Consider the following 22,631-nt stretch of genomic DNA (forward strand, 5'->3'; position numbering starts at 1 on the left):
ACGGCATCTGATCATTTCAATATACTGTAAATTCAATCACTCAATGTCAAGATCACCCCAAGGCCAGGGATGTTGGCCTCACTGGGTTCCTAGAACCAATTTCTATAATCAATAGTATAAAAAATAACATTACATTTAATTTCCAGTGGTGGTTTAGTGGTTAAGGAAGCGGACTTGGGTCCAGAAGGTTTCAGGTTCAGGTGGGTAGTGCGTCCAACATACATTGTGTTTGGCTCCCTCTGCTGGTTACTTTCTGAACCTTTGAGTAATTATGAAATGTTTCACTGGATGAAGTTCTGAGCCTGTTGCAGTAGTCAAAGTAAGGGTTCGAAATACTGTGGTAATTACTGACTAAGGAATAATCACAAGTTTTTAGCCTTGGCTGGAACACGAAAAAGGCGCTCTTAAGAACCCTACAGTTACGGGAAGACACCATTCCCACCACCAACAGAGGACAGATGAGAGGACAGGGACACATTAGGACAGCCCTCAAGACCTGTGGCTATCCCAGATGGGCACAAATTGTTCTGATACTTCAACAGAGTCTAGGGCAGTGGTTCTGAACCTTGTTGGAGGTACTGAACCCCACCAGTTTCATATGCCCATTCACCGAACCCTTTGGTGATGACCAAGCAGGGGGCGTGTCATCACGAATCACGTGTCTTATCCTCCGCCAAACCCTGAGACTGACTCACTGAACCCCTGGGGTTCGATCTAACCCAGGTTAAGAACCATTGGTCTAGCAGAAGCCATGTGGTCCAAACAAATTTGCACGAATGTCCCACTTGTTAGAAAGCAGGCCCGAAACAAGATAAACAGGCTTCATTTGAATAAATAATATTAATAATAGCATTAAATGAAGCACAAAATTTAAAAAAAGAAAGCTATCAGCAATAAAACAAACTAACCACAAATCCAAACAGTAACGTAAAAAAGAAAAGAGAAGGGTTAAATAAAGCCAACACACACGTAACTGACTGATGAATCAAAATTTTAACTATAACGTTTAGACCATGAGGACATTGTGCCACAAAAACATATTCCATACACTTACATTTTATCAAACTTACTGTAAAAAACAAACAAAACACTATTGACTATACTATAGTCTTACACTTTAGTCAGAAAGAAAGCCATTAATTTACCAACTTTCATTTGACCTTTGTTTGTCACATGTTTTAGGACACCTGCTCTGTCAGCAACACACACACACACACACACTCTCAGCAGGACAGAATTCCAGATCTTTTTTTTTTTTTTTAGTATAGAGACTGATGTTGACTCAGCTGTACTTTCGTTTCCTCTATGACATGGTTTTATCAAGTCTACATGGATGAGTTTTGTATTTTTTTTTATAATGGAACGGATAGTGTAGAGTAATTATTCAAACATGTATTTTGACTACTCTGACTGCTGCCACTTTTGGACAACTACCATAAATACTACAGGCACAACTGCTCCAAGTCAATGTCTGTCTCCACTGATAACCTCTAATGATTGTTATGTTCTCAAGGTGACCTTTTAAGGTTATCAAGATGGCTTCTTAAGCTTTAACTTTTGTCTGTGTAACAGTCATGTTAATGTCATACTAAAGGGTTTTGTTTTGTTCTGTATTCTGTTCTATGCTTTGCTATGCAGGCTGCCGTATGTCAGCTTGTCCTTGTGGAATACTTCACTGTTCCCACTTCACAAAGACCGACAGCTGAGGAACAACATCATAAATGTCGACCTGGTGTCTCTGCCTCTGTAAAGAATGTAAACACGTCACGTGTCACGTGTTCACCACAGTCTGGTCCAACCAGAAATGTTATTGTTTTTTCACCTTTTTTTTACTCTAAAGACTACATTCAGAGCAGAAATGTTAGCTTGGATTGGTTATTAAAATAGTTTTACAAACTTGTTTTTTTTTTCACAAAATGAGTTAGACAGTATGTTTTCACATACAGTTCTCTTCTGAACAATATGACTTAAGTAACAAAAAAATGACAGTACATGATAACACCAGGAGGGGTGGATAAGTCATCACAAAGTTAACAATTACTCGTCACTAATCTAATCTGCCTTTTAAATATTGAATTATCACTCAGACACACACCTACAACTGCACACATTTCCTTTTGTGCTCGTATCTTTACTATCTCTAATGTCCTATAATGATAACTGTGTTATCCTTGCTTTGGCAGCTGCTGCATGCCACAGCTTTGTCACTATGTGAGGAGAAAGGTATAAATAGTCCTCCACCATACCGACAAGTGTGTGTGTGTGTTACATATTTCTGCACACATGTATTGTGTCCACTCATGCGCTCATACGTGGATACACATAAGACAACACAGTACATTATGACATAAATGCCCCGCTGCATTTACATATTATCATGTCCAGTTTATAGCATTGTTTCTTGCGACCCTCAGGTGAGTTTTGTTTTTTTTGCGTCTCGCATCATGTTTCCCAGGAGTTTACGAATAATGTCTATTGACTTGGGTCGCGTAGGTTTGTGACTTTTAAAATATGGGTCCCCAGAAAACATGTTTGGGAAACAGTGGTCTATAGTATGCTGACATTAAGCTATACCTTTAGCTTTTTTTTAATTTTTTGACAAGATTTAGATTTTTCTATGACAGTTTTTAGCTACGTATTGGCTAGTATTTATGCTAATATTTGATAGAAGTTCCCACTTGGCAAAAAATAAATAAAAACATTATAATATATTTTCTACACAAGGCCCCATTAGACAATTTATTTTAGATTTTCAAAGGTCACCTTTTTTTCAACTTAAATCCCTATTATCAAGGTGTTATAAAGGGATAATGTCTGTTAGCCAGTGGACCATCACAAATCAAACATTCTCCAAAGTGAAAAGGAGTTTGAACAGATACCTGGAATACTTGGCTGGAGGAGAGAGATTACACCGAGGCCATGTGAGGAAAGAGAGACAAAAGAGAGTGTAAAAAAAACCCATAAGATCTAGACCTACTATAAACCATCTATAAATGTGTTTCTAATATTGATCAAGTTGTCTTATATGAGATAATACATTTAGGACATTTTAAATTATCTTTGACTATTTTGTACAAAATTAAGTATTCTCAGGTATTTCCAAAGGTTGGCCTGGGGCCCAATTGTTGCACTGGAAATGGTTTTATAAGGCCTCTAAGGCCTTTTCTCCTAAAGTAAATTTAAAGTGAAAGTTTCTGTTTTTGGATTAGGATGCTGAGGATGTTTGGAGCTTTAGCTAGTTGACCTTTAGCTCTTAGCTCTCTGTTAGCTCCTTTGACCTGACTCTTTGCTGTTTCTGTGCTAATTTAACATTAAGTTAACTTTGAGCTCTCCACCTATATTTGAGGCTTGGTTTTAACTTCATCAGGTCATATTTTTAGCAATCTTAGGTATGAATCCACCTGATGAATTTTTTGTCATTCTGGTAGCGGTGTACATGCACACACGCTGATGTTTATGGAAAAACAATACTACCAGTTTTCCGTACACATGAACAAGCACATCGTACCTACATTGTCATGTGCACACTGGATACCTGCACACACACCAAAGTTTATATCCAAAACAAAGGGGTTGGATCAGGTGCTACTTAAACTGGTGAAATAGAAAAGACAAGACTTCTGACCAGGCTGTGGCTGTGGATCAATCAGACACTCTGCTCATCTTCTTGAACCGCCAGGTCAAATACAACCAGGTAGGTGGAGTAAGGTTGGAAACAATGTTTGCCTCAAGGTCAGCTTCTGCATAGACATCTGAAATTAAGTGTTTTATCTTTACCCATTCATTTACAGGACATAATGTTCGAAGGCTTGTGGAATACAGGTTTAAATGACTGTTGCCAGTAACAAACCGGGGAGAATTTTTGAATTGTCATCATACAGTGAATTTAAAAAAATAGTTTTTATTATAAAAAAAACAGAAGTTTAAATTCTTAAAACAATGAGTCAATGCTTTGAGGTGTGTCAAGCATGAAGGACCTTTTTAATTACCTCTGTACACCAGAGGTAATGGTCTTTGCATGACTTTGTCCGTCTTGCATAATAACCTTTCTGTATGTTGATGTATGCACATTTTCCAAGAGTGCAGACTTTAAATGATTAACCATGTTTTAAAATATCTTGTTAAACAGGATGTTTTCTGACAAGCTGGAGGCATTTAAAGACAAACGTTTGACCTTGAGTAATGTCACCCTGATAAAGGTCATGAGACAAGTGACAAAAATACTGATAACAGTTAATGCAATGTTATTATTTTTCTTTTTCCTCTTTCTTTTTATTTTGAATTTCTTTGATATTATGTCAGTAATGACTCTTTTGTTTTGTTCCCAGCACAGTCCTGCACACACTTATTGCTAAGTGTAAGTTATTTTCTTGCTATAGACATACGCATTTAACAAAAAAACATAAAAAAAAAACTTCACTGGGAACTTGATGCTCCAAAACACATGACCATGTTTGGCTATGATATGTTTTGGCATTTGAGTCAAAGTTGATGGAAAGTTGTCGTGAAACCTGTTGGGATTAACTCGGAGCCAAAATATGATCCAATGTTTACTCTCAAAACACCCAGAATGCACCCCTGCTGATAAGACACCGACCTCTTACACCACAAGGGCATCCTTCCTGGGGTGAAGGAGAAGTCTGTGCCTAGTTATTCGCATACATGTGATGGGAACAAAGAGCAGAGAACAGCATTTGCTTCTCTACTGTCTATTGTTTTTGTCTCACAGTCACAATCTTTCTTCCATTCTCCTTAATAGTTGAGTCGAAGATGGGACACCTCACTTTAATGACTTTTATGGCAGGTAAAACACTGAATGGATTATTTAATTATTATTTATCTGTACAATGTCATTTTAAAAAATTTGGAAAGGTTTTTATGGTTATATTCCTCCCCTGCAGAGGGTGCTAAAACACTGTTAGAATGGCTTGGTTCATAATTCAAGAGCGGTGGAACAACATTTTCTTTTTATTTATAAATCTATTATGCAACATTTTACATAGTAAGGTTTTAGTTCAACATTGAATGAATGAATAGAGTTCCTGACCCCTCCTCTGGTTGGTTGGTTGGTTGGTTCACCAGCCAGATACAGATGAGAGCTGTCCAGCATGTGAGTGTACGGACTTTGTCTGTAGGATGACTGATCACGCCAAGTCACTAGTGTTGTTAAAAGAAATGCTGCCGGACAGGTTTAAATTGACCAACAAGTGGTGGCCACATTCCATCAAATGGAGGGTCATCTGTTACCAAAGAGCCAAAGTTAAAGAACCCTGCTCTCTAGATTATATGCATTTTCTAATTTTCAGTAAAATGGCAATACATTTATTAAACAGATATTAAAACACTAACATTGTATATGTCTGGTGTTTTTTTTTTCCAGTGCTTTTCAGCCTTTTCCTGGAAACTGAAGCAAGTAAGAAAATATTCACCTACACATTCTGTGACTGGTTTGTTGTGAAACTGGTTTCTGAAATACAACCTGTTTTGTCCTGTTACTTTGATAATCATCAGGAGAGCAAACCCTAATGTTGTTGTCAGTGGGGATGGTTAAATATCATGCAAGTGTTTACAAAACAGACAGAAAAGACAAGTTGTTATAATTCACAAGTACTGCCCTCAGAACTGAACCCCCTCCTTGGCAACTATTTAGCTAAATGTAATTCAAGTACATGGGCTCTCTGACTGTGACTTCTGCATTATAATGATTTTATTCAGTAACAAAAATGTTAATTACTGTGTCCATCATGTGCACGATAATTAATTTGTTCTTTAATGTTTGTGTGTCCTGCAGATCCATTTGTATACAGTGAGTAGAAAACTTTTTTCTTACAATCAAACATTTTAAGGAAATGACATTAATACAACAAAGTCATTAAAAAGTCAGTTAATTGTGTTGTTTGTTAAAAATGTATTGATACTCTAAAGTTTCAGTGGAATTAAAATTGAAAGTTCCTCAATTTATTGTCTCATTATTTTCCCCAAAGACTATGAAAGGCTACGGATAGCCGGACTTGTCTGTGCCTTCCTGTTGATGATTGGAGGACTCAGTGTTATCATTTGTAAGTGCCCACAGTTTAACAAAGACACTAACATGGATCTGTTCAATCATTTATAGGACAGAAGGATTTAATTTGTTAAAGTATCACTAACTGATGTACAGTACAGTAGCGGATGATGATGAAGCCGCAAAATATTAAAAATTGTATTGTAGATTAAATGAATCCTCCAGTGGTATAGATGTGATGATGTTGGTGCAGAGAAACATGGAATAATCCAATTCCGAAGAGGAAAACATGAAGCTTGGTCAGTAAAAAATAATGAATATCATAAAAATAAATCTCACTGCCTTGCTCTTTGTTTACAGATCACCGGTGTAGCATCAGAAGGTCCAGGTGAGCTTCTCTGTCTTAACTCCAAACTCAGTAGAAAACGCATATCTCTGGAACCCCCCCCCCCCATCATCCCTTAAACTGACGTGCAAATGACGTCTGATTCTTTTGTTTGCCCCTGAAGGAAAGCGGAGGATGACAGCAGTGAAATCTGATACAGTGCCTGACAAACCGGTTTCATCCAGAGGGCGGAGGTGACAGACAGGGGTGGAGAGGAGTGGGTGTGAGATGGTGGGTTTGGTGTGAGTATTTGCACCAAGTCAAGTGACTGTACTTGTAGAGGCATGTGAAGCCACCTCATAGATTCATGTAACAACTACTACAATCATGAAATCATCACTTCATTTTCACCTGTACACCACTGAAAATCTGAGTTTAGTGTTGTATATATTTACAATACTGCAAATTTGTGTACTCATTATTGTTATATTCCTATAAAAAACAATTTAGTCTGTCTCTCCTATATGGGCCCCATCGTTAAATTACATTTTTGATGCATATAGTTCTTCCACAAAGGTGCATTTCTCTGCAAATATGAAACCCTCCTTTTTATTTTCATTGACAAGGTTAAACTGTATTTCCAAGAGACCCATGAAGATAATGCAGGTTAATCTTCTTCAAAACCCTAAACATTTGCCATAGTTAGTGACTGTCATCCCATGGTCTTACTGACTGTCTCAGTTGTTATCTCCAGATATCATTTTTTGAGACGTCCATCTTTACAGACTTTGACAACTACACTGTAATGACTTCAGTTTTCTTAACAGCTATTCCTTAAGAGGTTGACAAATAACCAGGCATGTGTGGTCGATAGTAGAACTGTGGGGGGCGCTACCCTTGCCTTCTTATTCACTACTGTTCATTACATGATTTCCGTTCGATATGATATATTTTCAATGTATTTTGCATTTCTTCATCAAAACATAACAATGCGTGCAAACATATGTCTCTGCTTAAAAATATAATAAATGGAACTTCAAAGTTTTGGCAATGCTTTTTGAACATTGACGGTGTGTAGTCCATGACCTTCAATGGCATTTACATTTTTTTATTATTATTATCATTAATTATTAAAGTGTTAATAACCTGCGTTAGTTCATACACTATATATCAGGTTTTCGTCAAAATGGAGTTCACTCGGCTCTGTTCGACAAACTTCGACATCCTTATTTTTTCGACAAACCAAATGCTCTACTCCTCCTTCTCTTCTCCTCCTTCTGACGCGCTCTGAGCGCTGATCCACGAGCAGCCTGCACGCCCCTTCACGCTTACACATCTGTGTGCTCTTTAGCCAAATACTGATCCTGGATCAGCTCTGAACATCCACTCTACAGCCATGTTTTTATTATGAAGCGCAGCCCCCTTTTCCTCCCAAAGACAGAGGAAGGCTAACCTGTTGAGTGTGTCTCTGTTGAAAGCTGGGTGTTGGCGCTCAACTGTCTGTGCTCTGACTCACACTTCCCTTTTTTATTGCTCCCTATTCCACGTTTTCCTCGCAGTTTACAAAGACTCAAGAAAGGTGAGTGTGGAAAAGATTATACAAGCAGAAAGTTTTTTTTTTCAGTTTTCGCCGTTTTTACTGCTTAAAAGTTTAAGTTTTCCAAAAATGAGCTGGTGCGCATCTTCCTAGAAGAGTATGATCAGCGTAAGGCTGTAAAGTTGAGTGGTTTGCATAGTGTTTTCCAAACATGTGTTTTTACTTAATGTACACTGATCAGACGAGTCTATACTTTTTTTTTTACTTTTAAAGTTTTTCTATAACTAACAACTACAATGTTTTTCTCAGAACATTGTTTAATGTCATTAAAATGTGAAGTTAAATAGTAAAAAGATACGTCTTAAACATGTTGTGTCTCTTTAACACGACTTGACTTAAACGTAACCTGGAGCCTGTTGATGCCAAGACGGAACGGAACGCGGCTCTGGGCCAAAGTGCGCCTCGTCATACAATGATGGGAGTCCCGATCACAAATAGGATATAGAAGCTCAATGGTATAGAATTGCGTGTGTTGTCTGTGTAATTCTACTCCATATTTAGTTCTTGTTTGAATTCAGATAAGATGGAGTACTGGGTACTACTAGTGTGATAGTAGTGTGATAAAACAAGATGGTCAGCACGACCATCTTCTCAGTAAAAAGTTGCATCTGTATCATTATCTGTTGTGGTATTTGTATGTTTTCGTTTATGCGTAAAAAAAATAGTGCCAAGAACAATCCCAACATGCTGCATTTTCTGTCTGTAACCACATCTGCCAGCATTCAAAGCCATTTGATGTTTATATTATAATTACTATACAAACCACTTGACTTCACAGCCTTACCGTACTTCTATAACCGTAAGGCACACGAGATGTGTTTTGTTACCCTGTTTCTTTTTCTTTTTTCTTCTGTTTCCTTTTTGGGACCAGTATTCAGCAAGACTAGTTTAGAATACAAAAAAAGTCAGAAAATATTTTGGACGAATTAGTTGATATGTCTCCTGACAGTCAGTAGAAGTTTTTAGCTGGGCTGTAACCAGGCATTCACTTGTGGATGAGCTGAGAGTTAGGTTCTCAAAACAAGTGAACAGCAATTCAGTCATTCCTAAAAGTATACATGCTATGTGTGTGTGTGTGTGTGTGTGTGTGTGTGTGTGATATGGGCAGTCTCCACAGAGTTTGCTACCATGTGGCAGGAGGTCAGGTTGTGATAAGGACAGATACAGGGGCTGTGACTGTGTGAGGTGGAACCTTACAGACTAGAGGACAGACAGCATATTGATTGATTAGGTAACAGTTTATTCTCACTTTGCTTCAACTGGAAGGACGTTCAACAAAGGTCTGTAGGAGATAGTTGAACAAAGAGGTCACGCTGAAGGCAGAAGGAATATGCACAATATTTCTGCACCTCAAGCATCAAACATTTATTTGCCTTAAAACAACTTAGATGTGCGATTATGTTTTAATCTATTTAACCACAGAGAAGAATGATGGAGGATGTGTTGGTAGAAATGTACTGTTAAAGTTAATAATTGAATCGTATCATGCATCAATGATTGGTCAGTAATTTATATAAAAAACAGGATCTAATTAGATCAGTTTTTCCACTATAAATAAAAATGTGTTCATTAAACTTGCTCTTTAAAACTGTAGGAAGTCAGTAATGATATATAATTACTATGTTGATGCACTTTATATTGAACATGATAACATTTTAATGGTGGGTCCAATGAAAGATAAAGAAACGATGAGAGTAAGTGGATAAGCGACTCTGAATGACATTTATTTGTCTCCTTAGTGCAGACACTTTTAGCTGTCTGTCGTCACTTCACGTGACCACAGAGTTTATAAAAAGAAATGTGGGGACATTGAAGGGACAGAGAGGTGAGACAGACTTTCTCCCAACCAACATTCTTCTCACATCACTTTGATCCCTCACCAGAACAAATTTAGAAACCACAACAAGAGGACATTGATTTTATACCGGTTGGATGTAACTGTGCCCTTCAGTTTATTTACCATCGAACCACAGTGGAGCGCAGTGGAAGAGACAGTTGGTTATATCTTACTGTTGTTCAGGTCATTGTTAGATGATTAGAAATTAATGGAGACTCAGGCAAGAACAGCCTAATGTGAGCAAAGAATAAAGCAAAATGTGAGCTAAAAGAAAGTAGAGTAACAAAAGTTACCCAAAACTACATAAAGAGAGTTGCTCCAAAGTAAGTAAAAATAGGCCAAAAGACAAAGGTTACCATTAATGAGTTGTTATCCAACGTTTGGCTCATTTTGCAGTTGTTTGGCACAAATGAGTTTTGCTTATCAAATGTGAGTTCAGCTACCGGATTCACTCAACAAGTAGCAATTCTGCTATATACCTAAAGAGGTCAATTTTATTAAACATTAGCCCAAAGATATGATTTAAAAAATCAAAATAAAAACATCTGAAGCTAGCCAAGATTGTGTAAAATGTGGGAATTTAATTAAGTTTGCAATGGCTGTAGAAAAGGGTCCAGTTAGGAATCTGTTGCACTGTTGTGCCACTACTCTGACAGAGGAAACAGGGTCTTTGCCAACAGTTGGTAGAACTGCACTGGAAATGATCCAAAATGCCCACTGAAAACATATTCTAAGGGGCAAAACAGAGGAGGCTAGTGAGCCAGGCTACCCAGCGTGACTCACTGTTGTAGTATGCTTTACTCCTTCTCCTTCTCATAACCTCCCCTTTCACCACTGCCCTCTTCTATTCCCTCAGGCTTGAGCTCTTCCTCCTCCTCTTCACTCTCTGTTCTCATATTTTTCCATTTAAAACCTAGTTTGTTCTTTTCCTTTATCTCTTTCCATCCCATTATGGTCATCCTCTCCCTCCGCCTCTCTCTCTGTTCCTCCCTGCATTACAATCCTTTTCTCTCCCACCATCTTAGTAATTTATCCTTTTACACATCAATAGAATCAGCAATTTTAAAGTTGTCTCTGTTGACGGTCTTCTTCGACTGAGAGCTGTTATCAACTGTTAACTCAGCAGCTACGCAGACAGATTTAACAACACCTGGTGACGCTTCTGGGTTTTCAATGCAAGACAAACATGTTGAGCCAAGAAGAATTACAAAACTCCCAAGAGGACATGTTAAGTTGGAGAGATGGTGTGTGTGTGTGTGGCTGCGTGTATATAATAAAGGATGCAATGACCATTGGAATTCAATGCTGCTAAGTTAGGAATAAATAATGGGATCGAGGACAGGCAGCTGTCTTTGTCGTGCAGCACATGAACATACACACTCACATGCGCTCACACATGCAAGCACACAGCAGTCAAGGGGATGGGTGTGGTGACTGTTGGAGAAAATAAACAGGGACACACACATGAATGCAGTCACTGTAGCCATGACTGTGATTGTAGTGTACATGACTGTACATGGACATACAAACAAAGCCGTTTTCTCCTGGTATTCTGGGCATGTAAATACTGAGTGTACTTGTTGTTGTCAGAACAGGGCAGTTCATTTTCATCAAACCAGTGATTCTCTTACTGTAAGAACAGTATTGTCCACTCTCTCACTGTGTAGACCAGACCAGTAATTTTGCAATTTAAAGCGTTTTAAAAGAAGGAATATGCTTCTCATCATAGCAAGTTCAGATATTATCTAGTAAATAAATGGATTTCCCCTGGTGCTTATAAGCAGCTGCCTAATGTTTGTTTGTTCGAACACATTGACCAGAACCAATGGGTTAGTCAGTCTGTTTACTGATGAAGTTGCCCTACTTCTACGACATAATTCATAAAATCAAATGAAATATCACCAGTGGATCTATCCTAGCCTCTGTTTCAGGCTGAGGGTAGACAAAGATAACCCAGATCACTTGAATTTGACTGTTGGATTATGTGTACAACAGTGGGGAAAAGAGGAAATGATGTATGCTTAGCATATGACCAAAAGCACTAATGCAAATTAGGTTTCTTTAGATAAGGGAAGTGCCACAGGAGGAACCAAAGTTAAAACAGGAGCGTGAAAACAGCAGAGGAGACAAATACAGTGTCTTTAACTTCCCATATTGAGCAAAGGAGAGACAATGAATAAGAGAAACAAATAAGAGAGTTTGAAACGACGTGGAGAAGAGTCCTGAGGCCAAGAGACAGGAGACGAGAAAATGGATAGAGTCATAGCTGAAGGATAAATAACAAAGGAACAGTTGGAGACAGGCAGAAAAACATGACAGAGGCAGAACAGAAAAGTCTTTATCTGTGGATCAGACGCAGATGAAGAACTGTGTGTCTACAAAGAAGCAGTGCCCTGAGAGAAGATGAAGAAAAAATGTGGTTTTGTTAAATTTAACTTTGCATAAGACAGATGTCACGTGGATTTTAAAATAACTTCTTAATACATTATTTGTCCTAATTTTTAAAAACATTTTCTTCTTTTTTAAAGTGAAATCCACTGTTGATATCCACATATTAGAGCAGGTGGTGACGTTTGTTTTGTCTCTTTTCTGATTGGCCAACATTATAACATGTAACAATCAAGTCACCATCTGAATGATGTTTTACAATCATACATTTAAAATCAAACTTCTTTGTTAAAAAAATTGCTCTGCCCCTTGTCTTTTTAACTTTTTGGCTAACAGTAAAGTAAGAGTACATATACACTGTCTCAGCGCCGCCTTGTACAAACATTTGCTTGAGTATATGATCTTGAAGTGGGAACAGGGAGGTGCCACTTCTTTCTGCTTTTATTCACTCTCTTGTTTCTCCACTGCCTGACCTTTAAACAGTTTTTTCCCCATCTTTCCTGTTGCTGTCTCTGTCTCCCATCCTCACTCGTCTCTCTCTACACCTCTGCTTCTCTTTCTCCTGCAGTAAACTGTGTTCTAGTTGGTTGTTGGCTCATTTCCCAACCTCTACATTCCCTCTTCGTCGCTTTAGGTTGCTGAGGAGCGGCACCAGTGAAAAGTGCTCGCCCTGCTCTTCTTTCTCTTGGTTTGTGCCAAATTACAAATATCTACAGCCAGTGAACGCCTAATGGCTGTTGTCTTGTTTTCAAACCCTTAGAGATAGTAGACGGCACCAGGCTCAAGGACACTACTGTCGTCTTTATTCTCTGATACGGAAGAAATGATATGAACCATGTAAGAACTGCCAACTGGGATTTGTTCCCACTTTGCTTAACAGGATAGAGTGGAAAACGTACTGATTGAAAGACTGAAGGAATGAATGAATGAGTGGAAAATGTCCAGTTTATAACATTTTGCCCACACACTCACCCTTCTGCTGCTTGCTATGCAGGGTACACAAGTGAGCTATGTTTATAATCCTAATCCTTATTATTTGAAAGTGTTGGAAAAATTAAGGTTGTATGTCAGTGGTAAAACAAATATTCACATGGATAACCCCATAAATCAAGTTTATAGATCGTAGGTCAGAAACTAGCTAAAATTATTGTAAAAAGTACCCAAAGATATCAAAATATTAGCCATTGTAGCATAAAAGCTAGCCCCCAAATAGCCCAAAATCAAGCCGGGCATGTGTAATTAAAAGCAGGTAAACATAAACAGGGTTTTTAAGGTTTGTCTTTTAAAGAATTGCATTATTATAACATATTATTATAACATATATATAGTTAGATAGATAACCAATAGCCTATCAAACCAGCAAAAATGTTATAATGATGCAATTTTTCAAAAGACTAACCTTGAAAACCCTGCTCTGATCTGTGCATCATATTTTTACGACGTGTCCTTATTTTTAACAGTGAGATGAAAAAAAACATGTACGTTTTCCACTGAGCGGAAAAGTGCAGTAAGTGGAAAATCACCACTTAAGCTGAGGTGTGTCTCCTCCCAGTGCAGCTGATCTCTGTAGCTTCAGACAGTTACAGTGAAGCTGCAGGAGCGTGATGTCTGTTAGGAGATCCTTCCATTTTCATTTAAGATGCATAGCGTGAGACTAATGTGAATGTGCAGCGTGGGGAAGGATTGTTTGGAATTAAAATGTTCTTATTTCAATACATAAATCAAAACACATTCCCAATAAGAACATTTTTGCAAAAAATCTTTGGGAGGTCTACATCAATGAAATTGAAACTCATGAAATCACATGACAGGAAGTTGAATGTCTGAAGCTTTTACATGACAGAGGAGCAGCCACGAAACAATACCCAGAGAGTTTTGCCTTCCCTGTTAAGGCTCCATTAGAGCACTTTGTACCCATCAACATCAGATCAGGTTTCTCCGTGCATCTGAGTGTGAAAGAGAGGCCGCTTTAACGCCAATGTAAAATGGATCAGATGTTCATGTGCTCAGGCAGGATGGACGTATGCCGTGTCTGAATGCTTCCAGTGAGCCCTCAGAAAACATGTTGCATCACAGCTTTGTTGACTTTGGTGGCCTGTCTGAGGCGGTTCAAATGACTTATCTGTAGAATTTGTGCACACATGTGAGTGCAGATATTTTTATATTTTTTTATTTATAAATGATGTCTTTTTATTGTCTGTGCAGGGTGCCCTGACTGTAATTGTCTTTTTTTTTATTTATAAACGATGTCTTTTTATTGTCTGTGCAGGGTGACTGACCTCAGACTAAAAATGTCAAAGATCTGCGCTTTGGTGTTTGTGACACGTAAGTAAAGCTCTTCTCAATTAGTCACTTTAGATTATTAACAGAGCTGTTTAGTTTACTGAAACAATGTCACAAATGAAACACACACACACACACACACAGACAGATAGACAGATGGATAGATAGATATTGTTGTTTTTGTAATTTACACAGTTCAATAGAAAATAATGGTTTTTGTAATTTAAATATAGCAATAAAGTCTGTGGCACAGTGCACCAATTAGGACTGAACATATGTTTTGAACTTAATTTGTCCTTTAAGTATAAGTTATTCCTATGGTTTGATACAATAAATAAAGGTTCAAGTTCCACTTTTTCCCTCTCTCTACAACCACTGTCATTTGTCTCACACACATGCTGAGTGGGCAGTGTGTGCTTGGCTTAGCCCACCAATAACACGTCTTTGTTTGTGATTTGTTTTGCAGTCGTGTCCCTGGTGTCAGCAGAACAAGAGAATGGTGTGTATTCTGAATGTTAACTTTCACTAATACCTGTTTCCTGTCCTGTTAGTCAGTTACCCTCACAATACTTGTTTTTACATGCTATGGCTCATTGATATGGACCTACATTTATTTATATCAATTTAATTAATGATTGTTTTTTATACTTCATATAACAATTTCTTAAGGATAAAAAAACTAGGTTAGTGGTGACACACAATCAGACGAACAAAAGTGACCCACATTCACATGCCCTCTGCGTTAGCTCTATCCAAACTAAATCTGTGCTGTGTCATGTTTATTTTACGTTGAAATGTATTGATCAGGTTGAATGGTTTGTTAATCATTAGTGAGAGAACTCAACTAGGTCATTCTGCTTATTTTTAATATGTACCTTTTGACTTTTTCTGTCAGTTTGCGTGCCTGGATGTTTCTGCACGTCCTCATTTCTCTGATTTTAACTCTTGTTGTTTTTTTCTGTTCCCAGCTGAAGAAGACCCTTTTACATTTGGTAATTCTTTGACCTTTTCCTTTGCCATCTTCCTATTACTATCTTATTACCATTTACACATCGATGATGTGTGAGATGACACATGCCATTAGGTTATTTTTGTGGAATTATTGAATATTTGTTTCTAATCTGTTGGTACACGTGATCTGTTTTGTGCAGACTACCACAGGCTGCGGGTCGGGGGCCTGATTCTTGCTGCAGTCCTCTGTCTCATTGGAATCACCATCCTGTTCAGTAAGATTGAACACACACACACACACACACACACACACTGTACATGGAAAGAAAATTAAGAAACTAAGTGAACCGTCTCCTCTGTTTTAGGTGGACACTGCAGATGCAAGTTCAACCAGAACAAAAGGTAATAAACAATTTATCTGTTATCATTTCAAATCCTTTACAGCGATATAATCAGGAGTGGAAGACTTTCATTGATAAAGTGGATTTTGATATTTATATTACAGTACTGTCCTCTCTCCTCTAATTCCCTTTTTTCTTCTTTACAGGAGGAGGACAGCAAGCAATACTCAGCAGATGCTGACTGACCAAGGTAACTTAAAAGCCCTAAGTACTACTCTAAAGATCAGCAAAAATAACTGCCAGTTGGTTTAAGAACTTAACGTGGAACCTAAAAAGAAAAAGGTAGATCTAATCTAAAAAAGCAATGTATCGCTCTCACAAGCTCAATAGACAAATTTAAATAAAGATACCCACATACAGAAATGTGATCACTTAACATATTTGAACAGTAAAGACTTATTCTTTACTGTGTTTATTTCTATGTGTAAGATAAAAGGTTTTAGTGCTCTGGTGAAGTCATGCCCAGGTCTACAGTTCTGTTTACACTCTCCATCTGTTCCACCGAAAATGACCACGTGCTTCACTCTCACACTGACACTGTGTGGAGAGGTCCCATGGAGCTCTCCACATGGAGATCACATGGAGCTCACTGTTCAACAGGTGCTGGGTCTCTGGGTGTTTGGCAGGGAGAGTGGAAAAGTACCGCACGTTATTTTATGTGGTTGTAAATGATGCACTTCAAGGCTTAAACAAACAAAATAGTTCTACTCCAAGATTCCATTGCGTTTTTTTCCCTTGTGTAACCTACATATGGAGGATTAATAGACTGATGACGCAGGTGAAACCAAACTAGATTGATTGAGTTGAAGTAATTTAAATACACAGGTGGCGCATATGGAAAAACACCGTGTGTTCATTATGTAAGCAACTCTGCAGGAGTCTCCAGGGAGACACTGCAGTTGGGTTCTCACCTAAACATACACACTCAGCCAGGGAGTGTTTGTCATTTTCCAGCAGTTATCTGTAAAACACTATTGATGAATTAACTCTTCATCCCAACTTCACACACGGTGAGTGAGAAAATATATATATGGTACTGTAATAAATATGTATTTGGCTGTAACCAGGGGGCTCTTTTAGTATGTTTCTGTGGTTTCTCTGTGGTTCAAAGTAAATTCTTTCACAGTCTTCCATATAATAGTGTTATGAAGCATAAGAATGAAGTGATGTTTAAAGCTGAGCCTCCTGTCTCCCTCTCCATGTCTGTCTTCAGGACGTTCGTGCGACTGCTAGAGGTCGACTGGGACACACACACACTAATTTCCCGAAAATCTGCCTGAAAACCACCAAATTCCAGAGAAGCAGCAGCGGGATTTGAGATCTACAATTACAGCTTCAGTTTTGTTACTTTTTTTATTTAGATAAATCAACATTTATGTATTTAGGTTCTGTGAGGGTTTGATGCTTTCTGCCTGATTATTGAACTACTGGCCTGCAGCAACACACACAAACGCTGTACCCAAAATTTCTCACACTTGTGTCCAAGTCGCTTCAACTATAACGCAGATCTTTTACCAAAAAACATGAGTGTCGTCATACTGTAGTTTGTATTAGTGTATTGCACTACTCCTGCTGTCTGTACTGTATGTGTAAGGTAAACAATGATGTAGATATTAGTCTGTCAACGAGACCAGTCTAACCTTTTGTCACAGATATAGATATAAATATACACACTATCCATGTGGCCATGATTGATTGTAGTGCTGCTGATAATCCAGGATCATGAAGCGTGTAGAAGATTGCACTGTTCTGAGATACAGAGTCTTTGGTGTTTCTATAAAAGATCTGTCAAAACTGCTGAGAGTGATGGAGTGTTTATGTTTAGCAGTTTCCACTTATAAAGATTTTATACACACATTCATCCATGTGGGCATTTTAGGGTGTTTAACTGACCTTAATCCCCAATGTTGGACTGTTGGAGGGAACACTTGGAGAAAACCCAGGCAGCTATGGGAGAACAACAGGCATTGAAGCAGCAAACTGGTGATCCACTTCCTGTAAAGAAAAGAGCACCAAACACTTATTTTACTATGTGTTCCCACCTCACCAATGAACAACATTTATGAAGATGTAAAGACAATAGCCTCATTGATTTTCAAAATAAGTGCCCACTAACAGTGTTGGCTGCTGCACGTTGTCATGGTTTATCATCTGTTTTCCTCTAAATTAAATTGTATTTTACATTTCTTACATGTTCTGTCAAAGAACACGATTAAAAGTGATCAAAACCATAATCTTGTCTATAGACCGTCTGTAAGTCATGTCTGAGTCAATGGTCTCAAAGATGAAGCACATATTTTAACAAATGCATACATAATATCAACACAAGACACATTTTTGACATTATTATTATAATGCCAATTTATTACATGAGCATGAGTATCTTCAGTCAAACATTTGAACAAAAAAAGAGCCACAGAAAATGAACCCTGCTTGGGGACAATGACCAACACTTTTGATTACAGTGTGCAATAATTTGATTTAATCTGTGTAATTTTCTTTGGTCAATCTGAGGAATATTTGATCAAGAGTTATTTCAGATTCTGGTCCATTGATCTGTGCACAAGTGGCTAGTAATGTCTCAATATTCATCATATATATATATATATTGGAACATTTTGGTCGATATTTTTAAATCTCTGGAAATAAATACGGGTGATAAACGTATACCTTTGAAGTAACCTTAATTTATATCCGACTTCTATAAAATCAACTGGAAATGTACGCAATCCCTCGATGCATAGTAGAGGAGGTTTAAGAAATGATGTGGCTCCCCCTAGTGTAAGTAATGTGCATGTGTGCTTTATTTATTGGTAAAATAGTGTGCTAACGTTCACCCTTAGACGTTCTTTTAGCAAGACGCTTTTATTTTATTCATGTCATGTAGATGCTAAATTATTTTTAATTTGATGACAACAGAAGGTCAATTTTTGTCAATGTTGTTTTTTCTACTTTGTTTATGTAGGGAGCAACTCACGAAGAAGAGGCATTTCAGACATAATTCTTAAACCTTTATTACTGCTGTTAAATATTCTAATATATATTTCCTGCATCATTCATGCAGAGTACAAAACAGTGAACCACCCCCTAAAAATGTATTGGGTTTAGCCTCGTAGCCAAGTTAGTCTTCAGCAGCCCTATGCTCAGTTTGTAACTGCTGGGCCTGCAGATCGTATGTGGAGATTGAGCAGAAAGTATAAAGTCTGACTGCACACAACACAAAGTCTCTTTCACTGTGTAGAGACAGACCAAAACAGACCAGACCAATGGACTACGGCAAGTCTTACGGCGACCCTGCGTATGGAAACAGGGGTTATCCACAGGTACAGAATCTCTTCAACATAACTATGACTATCATATATGTTACAGCCGCAGTTTAAATGTAAAATAATTAAATATCACAAAACGTTTTAATGCATTTTTAAACAGATTAGCTAGATAAATCCCAAGCGTCCAAGTGTTTGGACCACGTTAATAGCTAAATAAATATATTACTATCTAAATAAAAATTGCTTTATATACATATTTTTTACATTACTTTGAATTCTTTTTAGAATTATTATTAATTAGACCTCTTAAACGTTATCTGCTGTACAATAGTCAGACACAGCGAGTGAATAAGTGTCATTAGTGTTCAGAAAACAGTTTTCTCATGACTGATCTGGTCTAATTTGAATCTAACATATTATATACATATCTAACTACATAAATAATTAAAGAATTTAAGCATCCTTTTAACTTATTATATATATATATATCATATATAGACATTTTCATTAAAACACAGTATCTGGTTGCCTGTGGAACCCAGCCAGCCTTCATTTTTATATGTTTTTTGTTTTTTTTTCTACAATAACTTATGTTCTGTCACATTCTCTTTTTAAGTCATGCATATCTCTAAAAAATTGTATTGTATTTCTGCTTTGTCATCTTTAGGGTTACAACAATCAACCATCTTACGGGGGTGAACAATATCCACAGCAGACATATCCAACTGCTCAGTATAACTCGGGGCAGCCAACGGTCATAACAAGTCAGCAGTACCCAGGGCAGGCAGTAGTCATAACTGGCCAGCCTACAGTTTTTGCTACCCAAGGTGCCCTGGCTCGACCTGTCAATGACTACTTGGGCTACTCCATCTTTACCATGTTATGTTGCTGCCTGCCAATTGGAATTGCTGCCCTTATCCACTCCATCTTTGTGAGTTATATTCTTACATACTCATTTTATCATTATCAATAAAATACCTATTGCATACATGATAGACTTAGACTCCTGACAGCTATGAAAGAGGCACACTCTAAATGAACAACTCTGTTAGAAATCTGTATTACAGAGTGTGTTAGTCAGTCAAATAACACAGGAGAATTGTTCTGATTGCAGTGTTAATGCCAATATTTGCTCCAGGTAACATCCAGTGTTATCTGGATGTTACCTGTTCACTTGCATGTTGTTTTGACAAGACTGTTATTGCATTAATCTGTTATTAAAGTGGGAGAACCAGTGGAATAGAGAAATGCAGAGTAAAGTGAAACTACCAGTGTATGATAAGACTTTATTAAACCTATATAGTCTGTATAAAGTCTATGTTTATCTTGTACGCAAAGAGGAAAAAAAAAAATCAGCAATAGAATAATAGAGTGGGATTACTTGGCCATTACTGAAACTGTTAAAATTACTTTGAAATATGATTTAGGCCCTGACTCCATTTTGTTGAAATATAGGTTAAGTCTGATATTATGGTTATATCAGACTTATGACTTATGGTCAGATGTAGGATGATGGAACACATGCATAAAAAACTTTTACCATTTATTATTTGAGAAATGTCTGTGATCTAACCACAGAAAGGAGAGGCAGTAGTTATTGTCTCTTTACGCTTCCTCTTTGGAGTTGTTACTACTCCAAATGTGTCGATCTTTACAGTACTCGAACATTTTTGGAGAAAAATTGTCAGTATATTTTGAAAGTACTGAAAAAAAAAGACCTGGCCAACAATAGAAGACATATTTCAAACCTGATCCCTTACATTTGGTCATTTTAGTTCAGGTTTAAATGCTGAGCAAACACTTACAGTTCAGTAGTGACACCATTAGAAGTAAATATTTGTCCAGCAGGATCCACCCAACTACAGTTAGTTGGTTTATGATCTGGTTACTGATGTTTTATGATTCCAGGTAAGGTTTACAATTAGGCCATTGTACAATTATTGTTGAAAGACAAGTCAAAGCTCAAGGTCTTTTTTAAACCATCTGTACAACTATAACACTACAATCATGCATCAATCAAAGATGCTAAAATAACTCTACCTGATATTTATGCCAAAAATGATAATCGCAGTTGTACTGCTTTACCTTATATTATAAATATAATATTTATAATATTTATTGCTGGATATTGCCTACTGTTTTAATTCCAACTAATTTCACAAATTCTATCAATTAATCGTAATTAATCACATTACGTGCAGTATTCAATACTACGTTCATCCTATGATTTTTTAAGGAGCTAGTGATCAACAACTTTCAGAAAAATGATTACATAATAATACAATTTAATAACACCTCTCTTTGACTGCAGATTGAGACAATTCTTTACTGTAGGAGGTTGGAAGTGTAGCTACAATATGTCCTCATTGGTGTGAACATTTATGGTGTTGTTGTGATCTCTTCCCTTTCTCTCTCTCTTTCGCTCTCTGTAACTTATCTATAAATTATAAAATCTTCAATTTTTATCTTAACATTTGATGTTAACCTCTGTTTTGTGTCTTGTAGATACCTCTGAACCTCTTGTAATGCTTTCAAGCTGAGTTCTTGTTGTTCCTGAAAATTTTTTAGATCCCTGCTCTTCATTTCTGTTTCCTCAGCTGATATATTTCTTAATGTTTTCTGACACCTTCAGACTCGTGATGCCATTCGAAATGGTGACCAGACAACGGCTGAGAAATCCAGCAGAATGGCCAGAAATCTGAACCACACAGCATTGGGAATCGGACTTGCAGTCTTCATCGCTTCCATCATCTTTATTGTGGTCACGCTTGCGACTGCTAATAATTAACTTTAAAGGGATGCTGATTCATTTTTTGGCAGAAACCATGATTAAAATCCATATGAAAAAGAAATTCTGAAAATATTTTCGCTTTTAAGATTAGATTCATTAATCTATATTAGCCTTTAATACAAATTCTTGTATTCTTATTGATCTCTCATGCCTTAGGGATTGATGTTAATGTTTCTACATCAAATGGCGTTTTCATCTTCAAGAATGTGTCATAATGGATAATGGGAAATAAAACCTGCAGCTTTCACATCAGCAAGCTCTAAATATGCACTAATTATGCACTTACTGTGTTCCAGAATTCACTGAATAAAGACCTACTCAAAGAACAACAAATTAAACTTGGTGTTTGTTGTTTTTTTAGAGAATTTCCTCTGACCAATATAATAATATATAGTATTTTACTCACATCAGTTGAAGCTGAAGTTGACTTTGTTTGCAGTGGAGTTCACTGAAAGATGTTTCATTTGATGTGTTAGAGATGTACTTCACACATTCCATATTTTTGGTCACAGCTTCTTGTGTGCTCCAGTTGTCAGTGTAGTCCAAGACCAAATGCATCCTCACTTAATTAACTGCCAATCAGGAGACCTGCAGAGAAGAGACAGGTCTGGAGGACTTCACTGACGTTTAAGAAACTCAACAGTTCCAGTAAAAGTACTCTTGTATCACCAAACGAGGTGAATAAACAGTCCAGTCCTCTGCTGTCGTCTCCTTGTCTTCTGTGATTGTCTGTCTCTCACTGCTGTGTTGCACCTGTGTTCATTTGTTGCACCTGTGTCCACTCC

At 37.4% G+C, this 22,631-nt stretch overlaps 2 protein-coding genes and 1 long non-coding RNA gene across 3 annotated transcripts; all 3 read left to right on the plus strand.

Annotated features, from left to right (window-relative positions):
- Positions 1–6,065: 6,065 nt before the first annotated feature.
- LOC112487950 (uncharacterized) lies at positions 6,066–7,382 on the plus strand. The gene is made up of 2 exons (XR_003051542.1): positions 6,066–6,392; positions 6,514–7,382. It is a non-coding gene; the product is annotated as an uncharacterized LOC112487950 (long non-coding RNA).
- Positions 7,383–7,751: 369 nt separating this feature from the next.
- On the plus strand, positions 7,752–18,020 carry LOC103388774 (phospholemman-like). The gene is made up of 8 exons (XM_008323928.3): positions 7,752–7,908; positions 14,421–14,476; positions 14,901–14,933; positions 15,403–15,426; positions 15,586–15,660; positions 15,751–15,787; positions 15,933–15,976; positions 17,000–18,020. The coding sequence occupies exons 2-8, from the start codon at positions 14,443–14,445 to the stop codon at positions 17,017–17,019; spliced, it is 267 nt and encodes an 88-aa protein (XP_008322150.1). The 5' UTR covers positions 7,752–7,908; positions 14,421–14,442; the 3' UTR covers positions 17,020–18,020.
- Positions 18,021–18,954: 934 nt separating this feature from the next.
- On the plus strand, positions 18,955–22,175 carry LOC103388775 (proline-rich transmembrane protein 1-like). The gene is made up of 3 exons (XM_008323929.3): positions 18,955–19,109; positions 19,723–19,986; positions 21,688–22,175. The coding sequence occupies exons 1-3, from the start codon at positions 19,053–19,055 to the stop codon at positions 21,841–21,843; spliced, it is 477 nt and encodes a 158-aa protein (XP_008322151.1). The 5' UTR covers positions 18,955–19,052; the 3' UTR covers positions 21,844–22,175.
- The last annotated feature ends 456 nt before the right edge of the window (positions 22,176–22,631 follow it).

The sequence above is a fragment of the Cynoglossus semilaevis genome, chromosome 13, assembly GCF_000523025.1.
Source record: "Cynoglossus semilaevis isolate Cse_v1.0 chromosome 13, Cse_v1.0, whole genome shotgun sequence".
In the NCBI taxonomy this organism is placed as follows: domain Eukaryota; kingdom Metazoa; phylum Chordata; class Actinopteri; order Pleuronectiformes; family Cynoglossidae; genus Cynoglossus; species Cynoglossus semilaevis.

What these genes read in the sequence shown, in the direction of transcription:
- LOC103388775 (XM_008323929.3), top strand. Translation starts at nt 19,053, where the DNA reads ATGGACTACGGCAAGTCTTACGGCGACCCTGCGTATGGAAACAGGGGT. An exon ending in GAAACAGGGGTTATCCACAG is followed by an intron (nt 19,110 to 19,722) that starts GTACAGAATCTC and finishes TGTCATCTTTAG; the next exon opens with GGTTACAACAATCAACCATC. An exon ending in CCCTTATCCACTCCATCTTT is followed by an intron (nt 19,987 to 21,687) that starts GTGAGTTATATT and finishes TGACACCTTCAG; the next exon opens with ACTCGTGATGCCATTCGAAA.
- LOC103388774 (XM_008323928.3), top strand. Translation starts at nt 14,443, where the DNA reads ATGTCAAAGATCTGCGCTTTGGTGTTTGTGACAC. An exon ending in CGCTTTGGTGTTTGTGACAC is followed by an intron (nt 14,477 to 14,900) that starts GTAAGTAAAGCT and finishes TTTGTTTTGCAG; the next exon opens with TCGTGTCCCTGGTGTCAGCA. An exon ending in GCAGATGCTGACTGACCAAG is followed by an intron (nt 15,977 to 16,999) that starts GTAACTTAAAAG and finishes GTCTGTCTTCAG; the next exon opens with GACGTTCGTGCGACTGCTAG.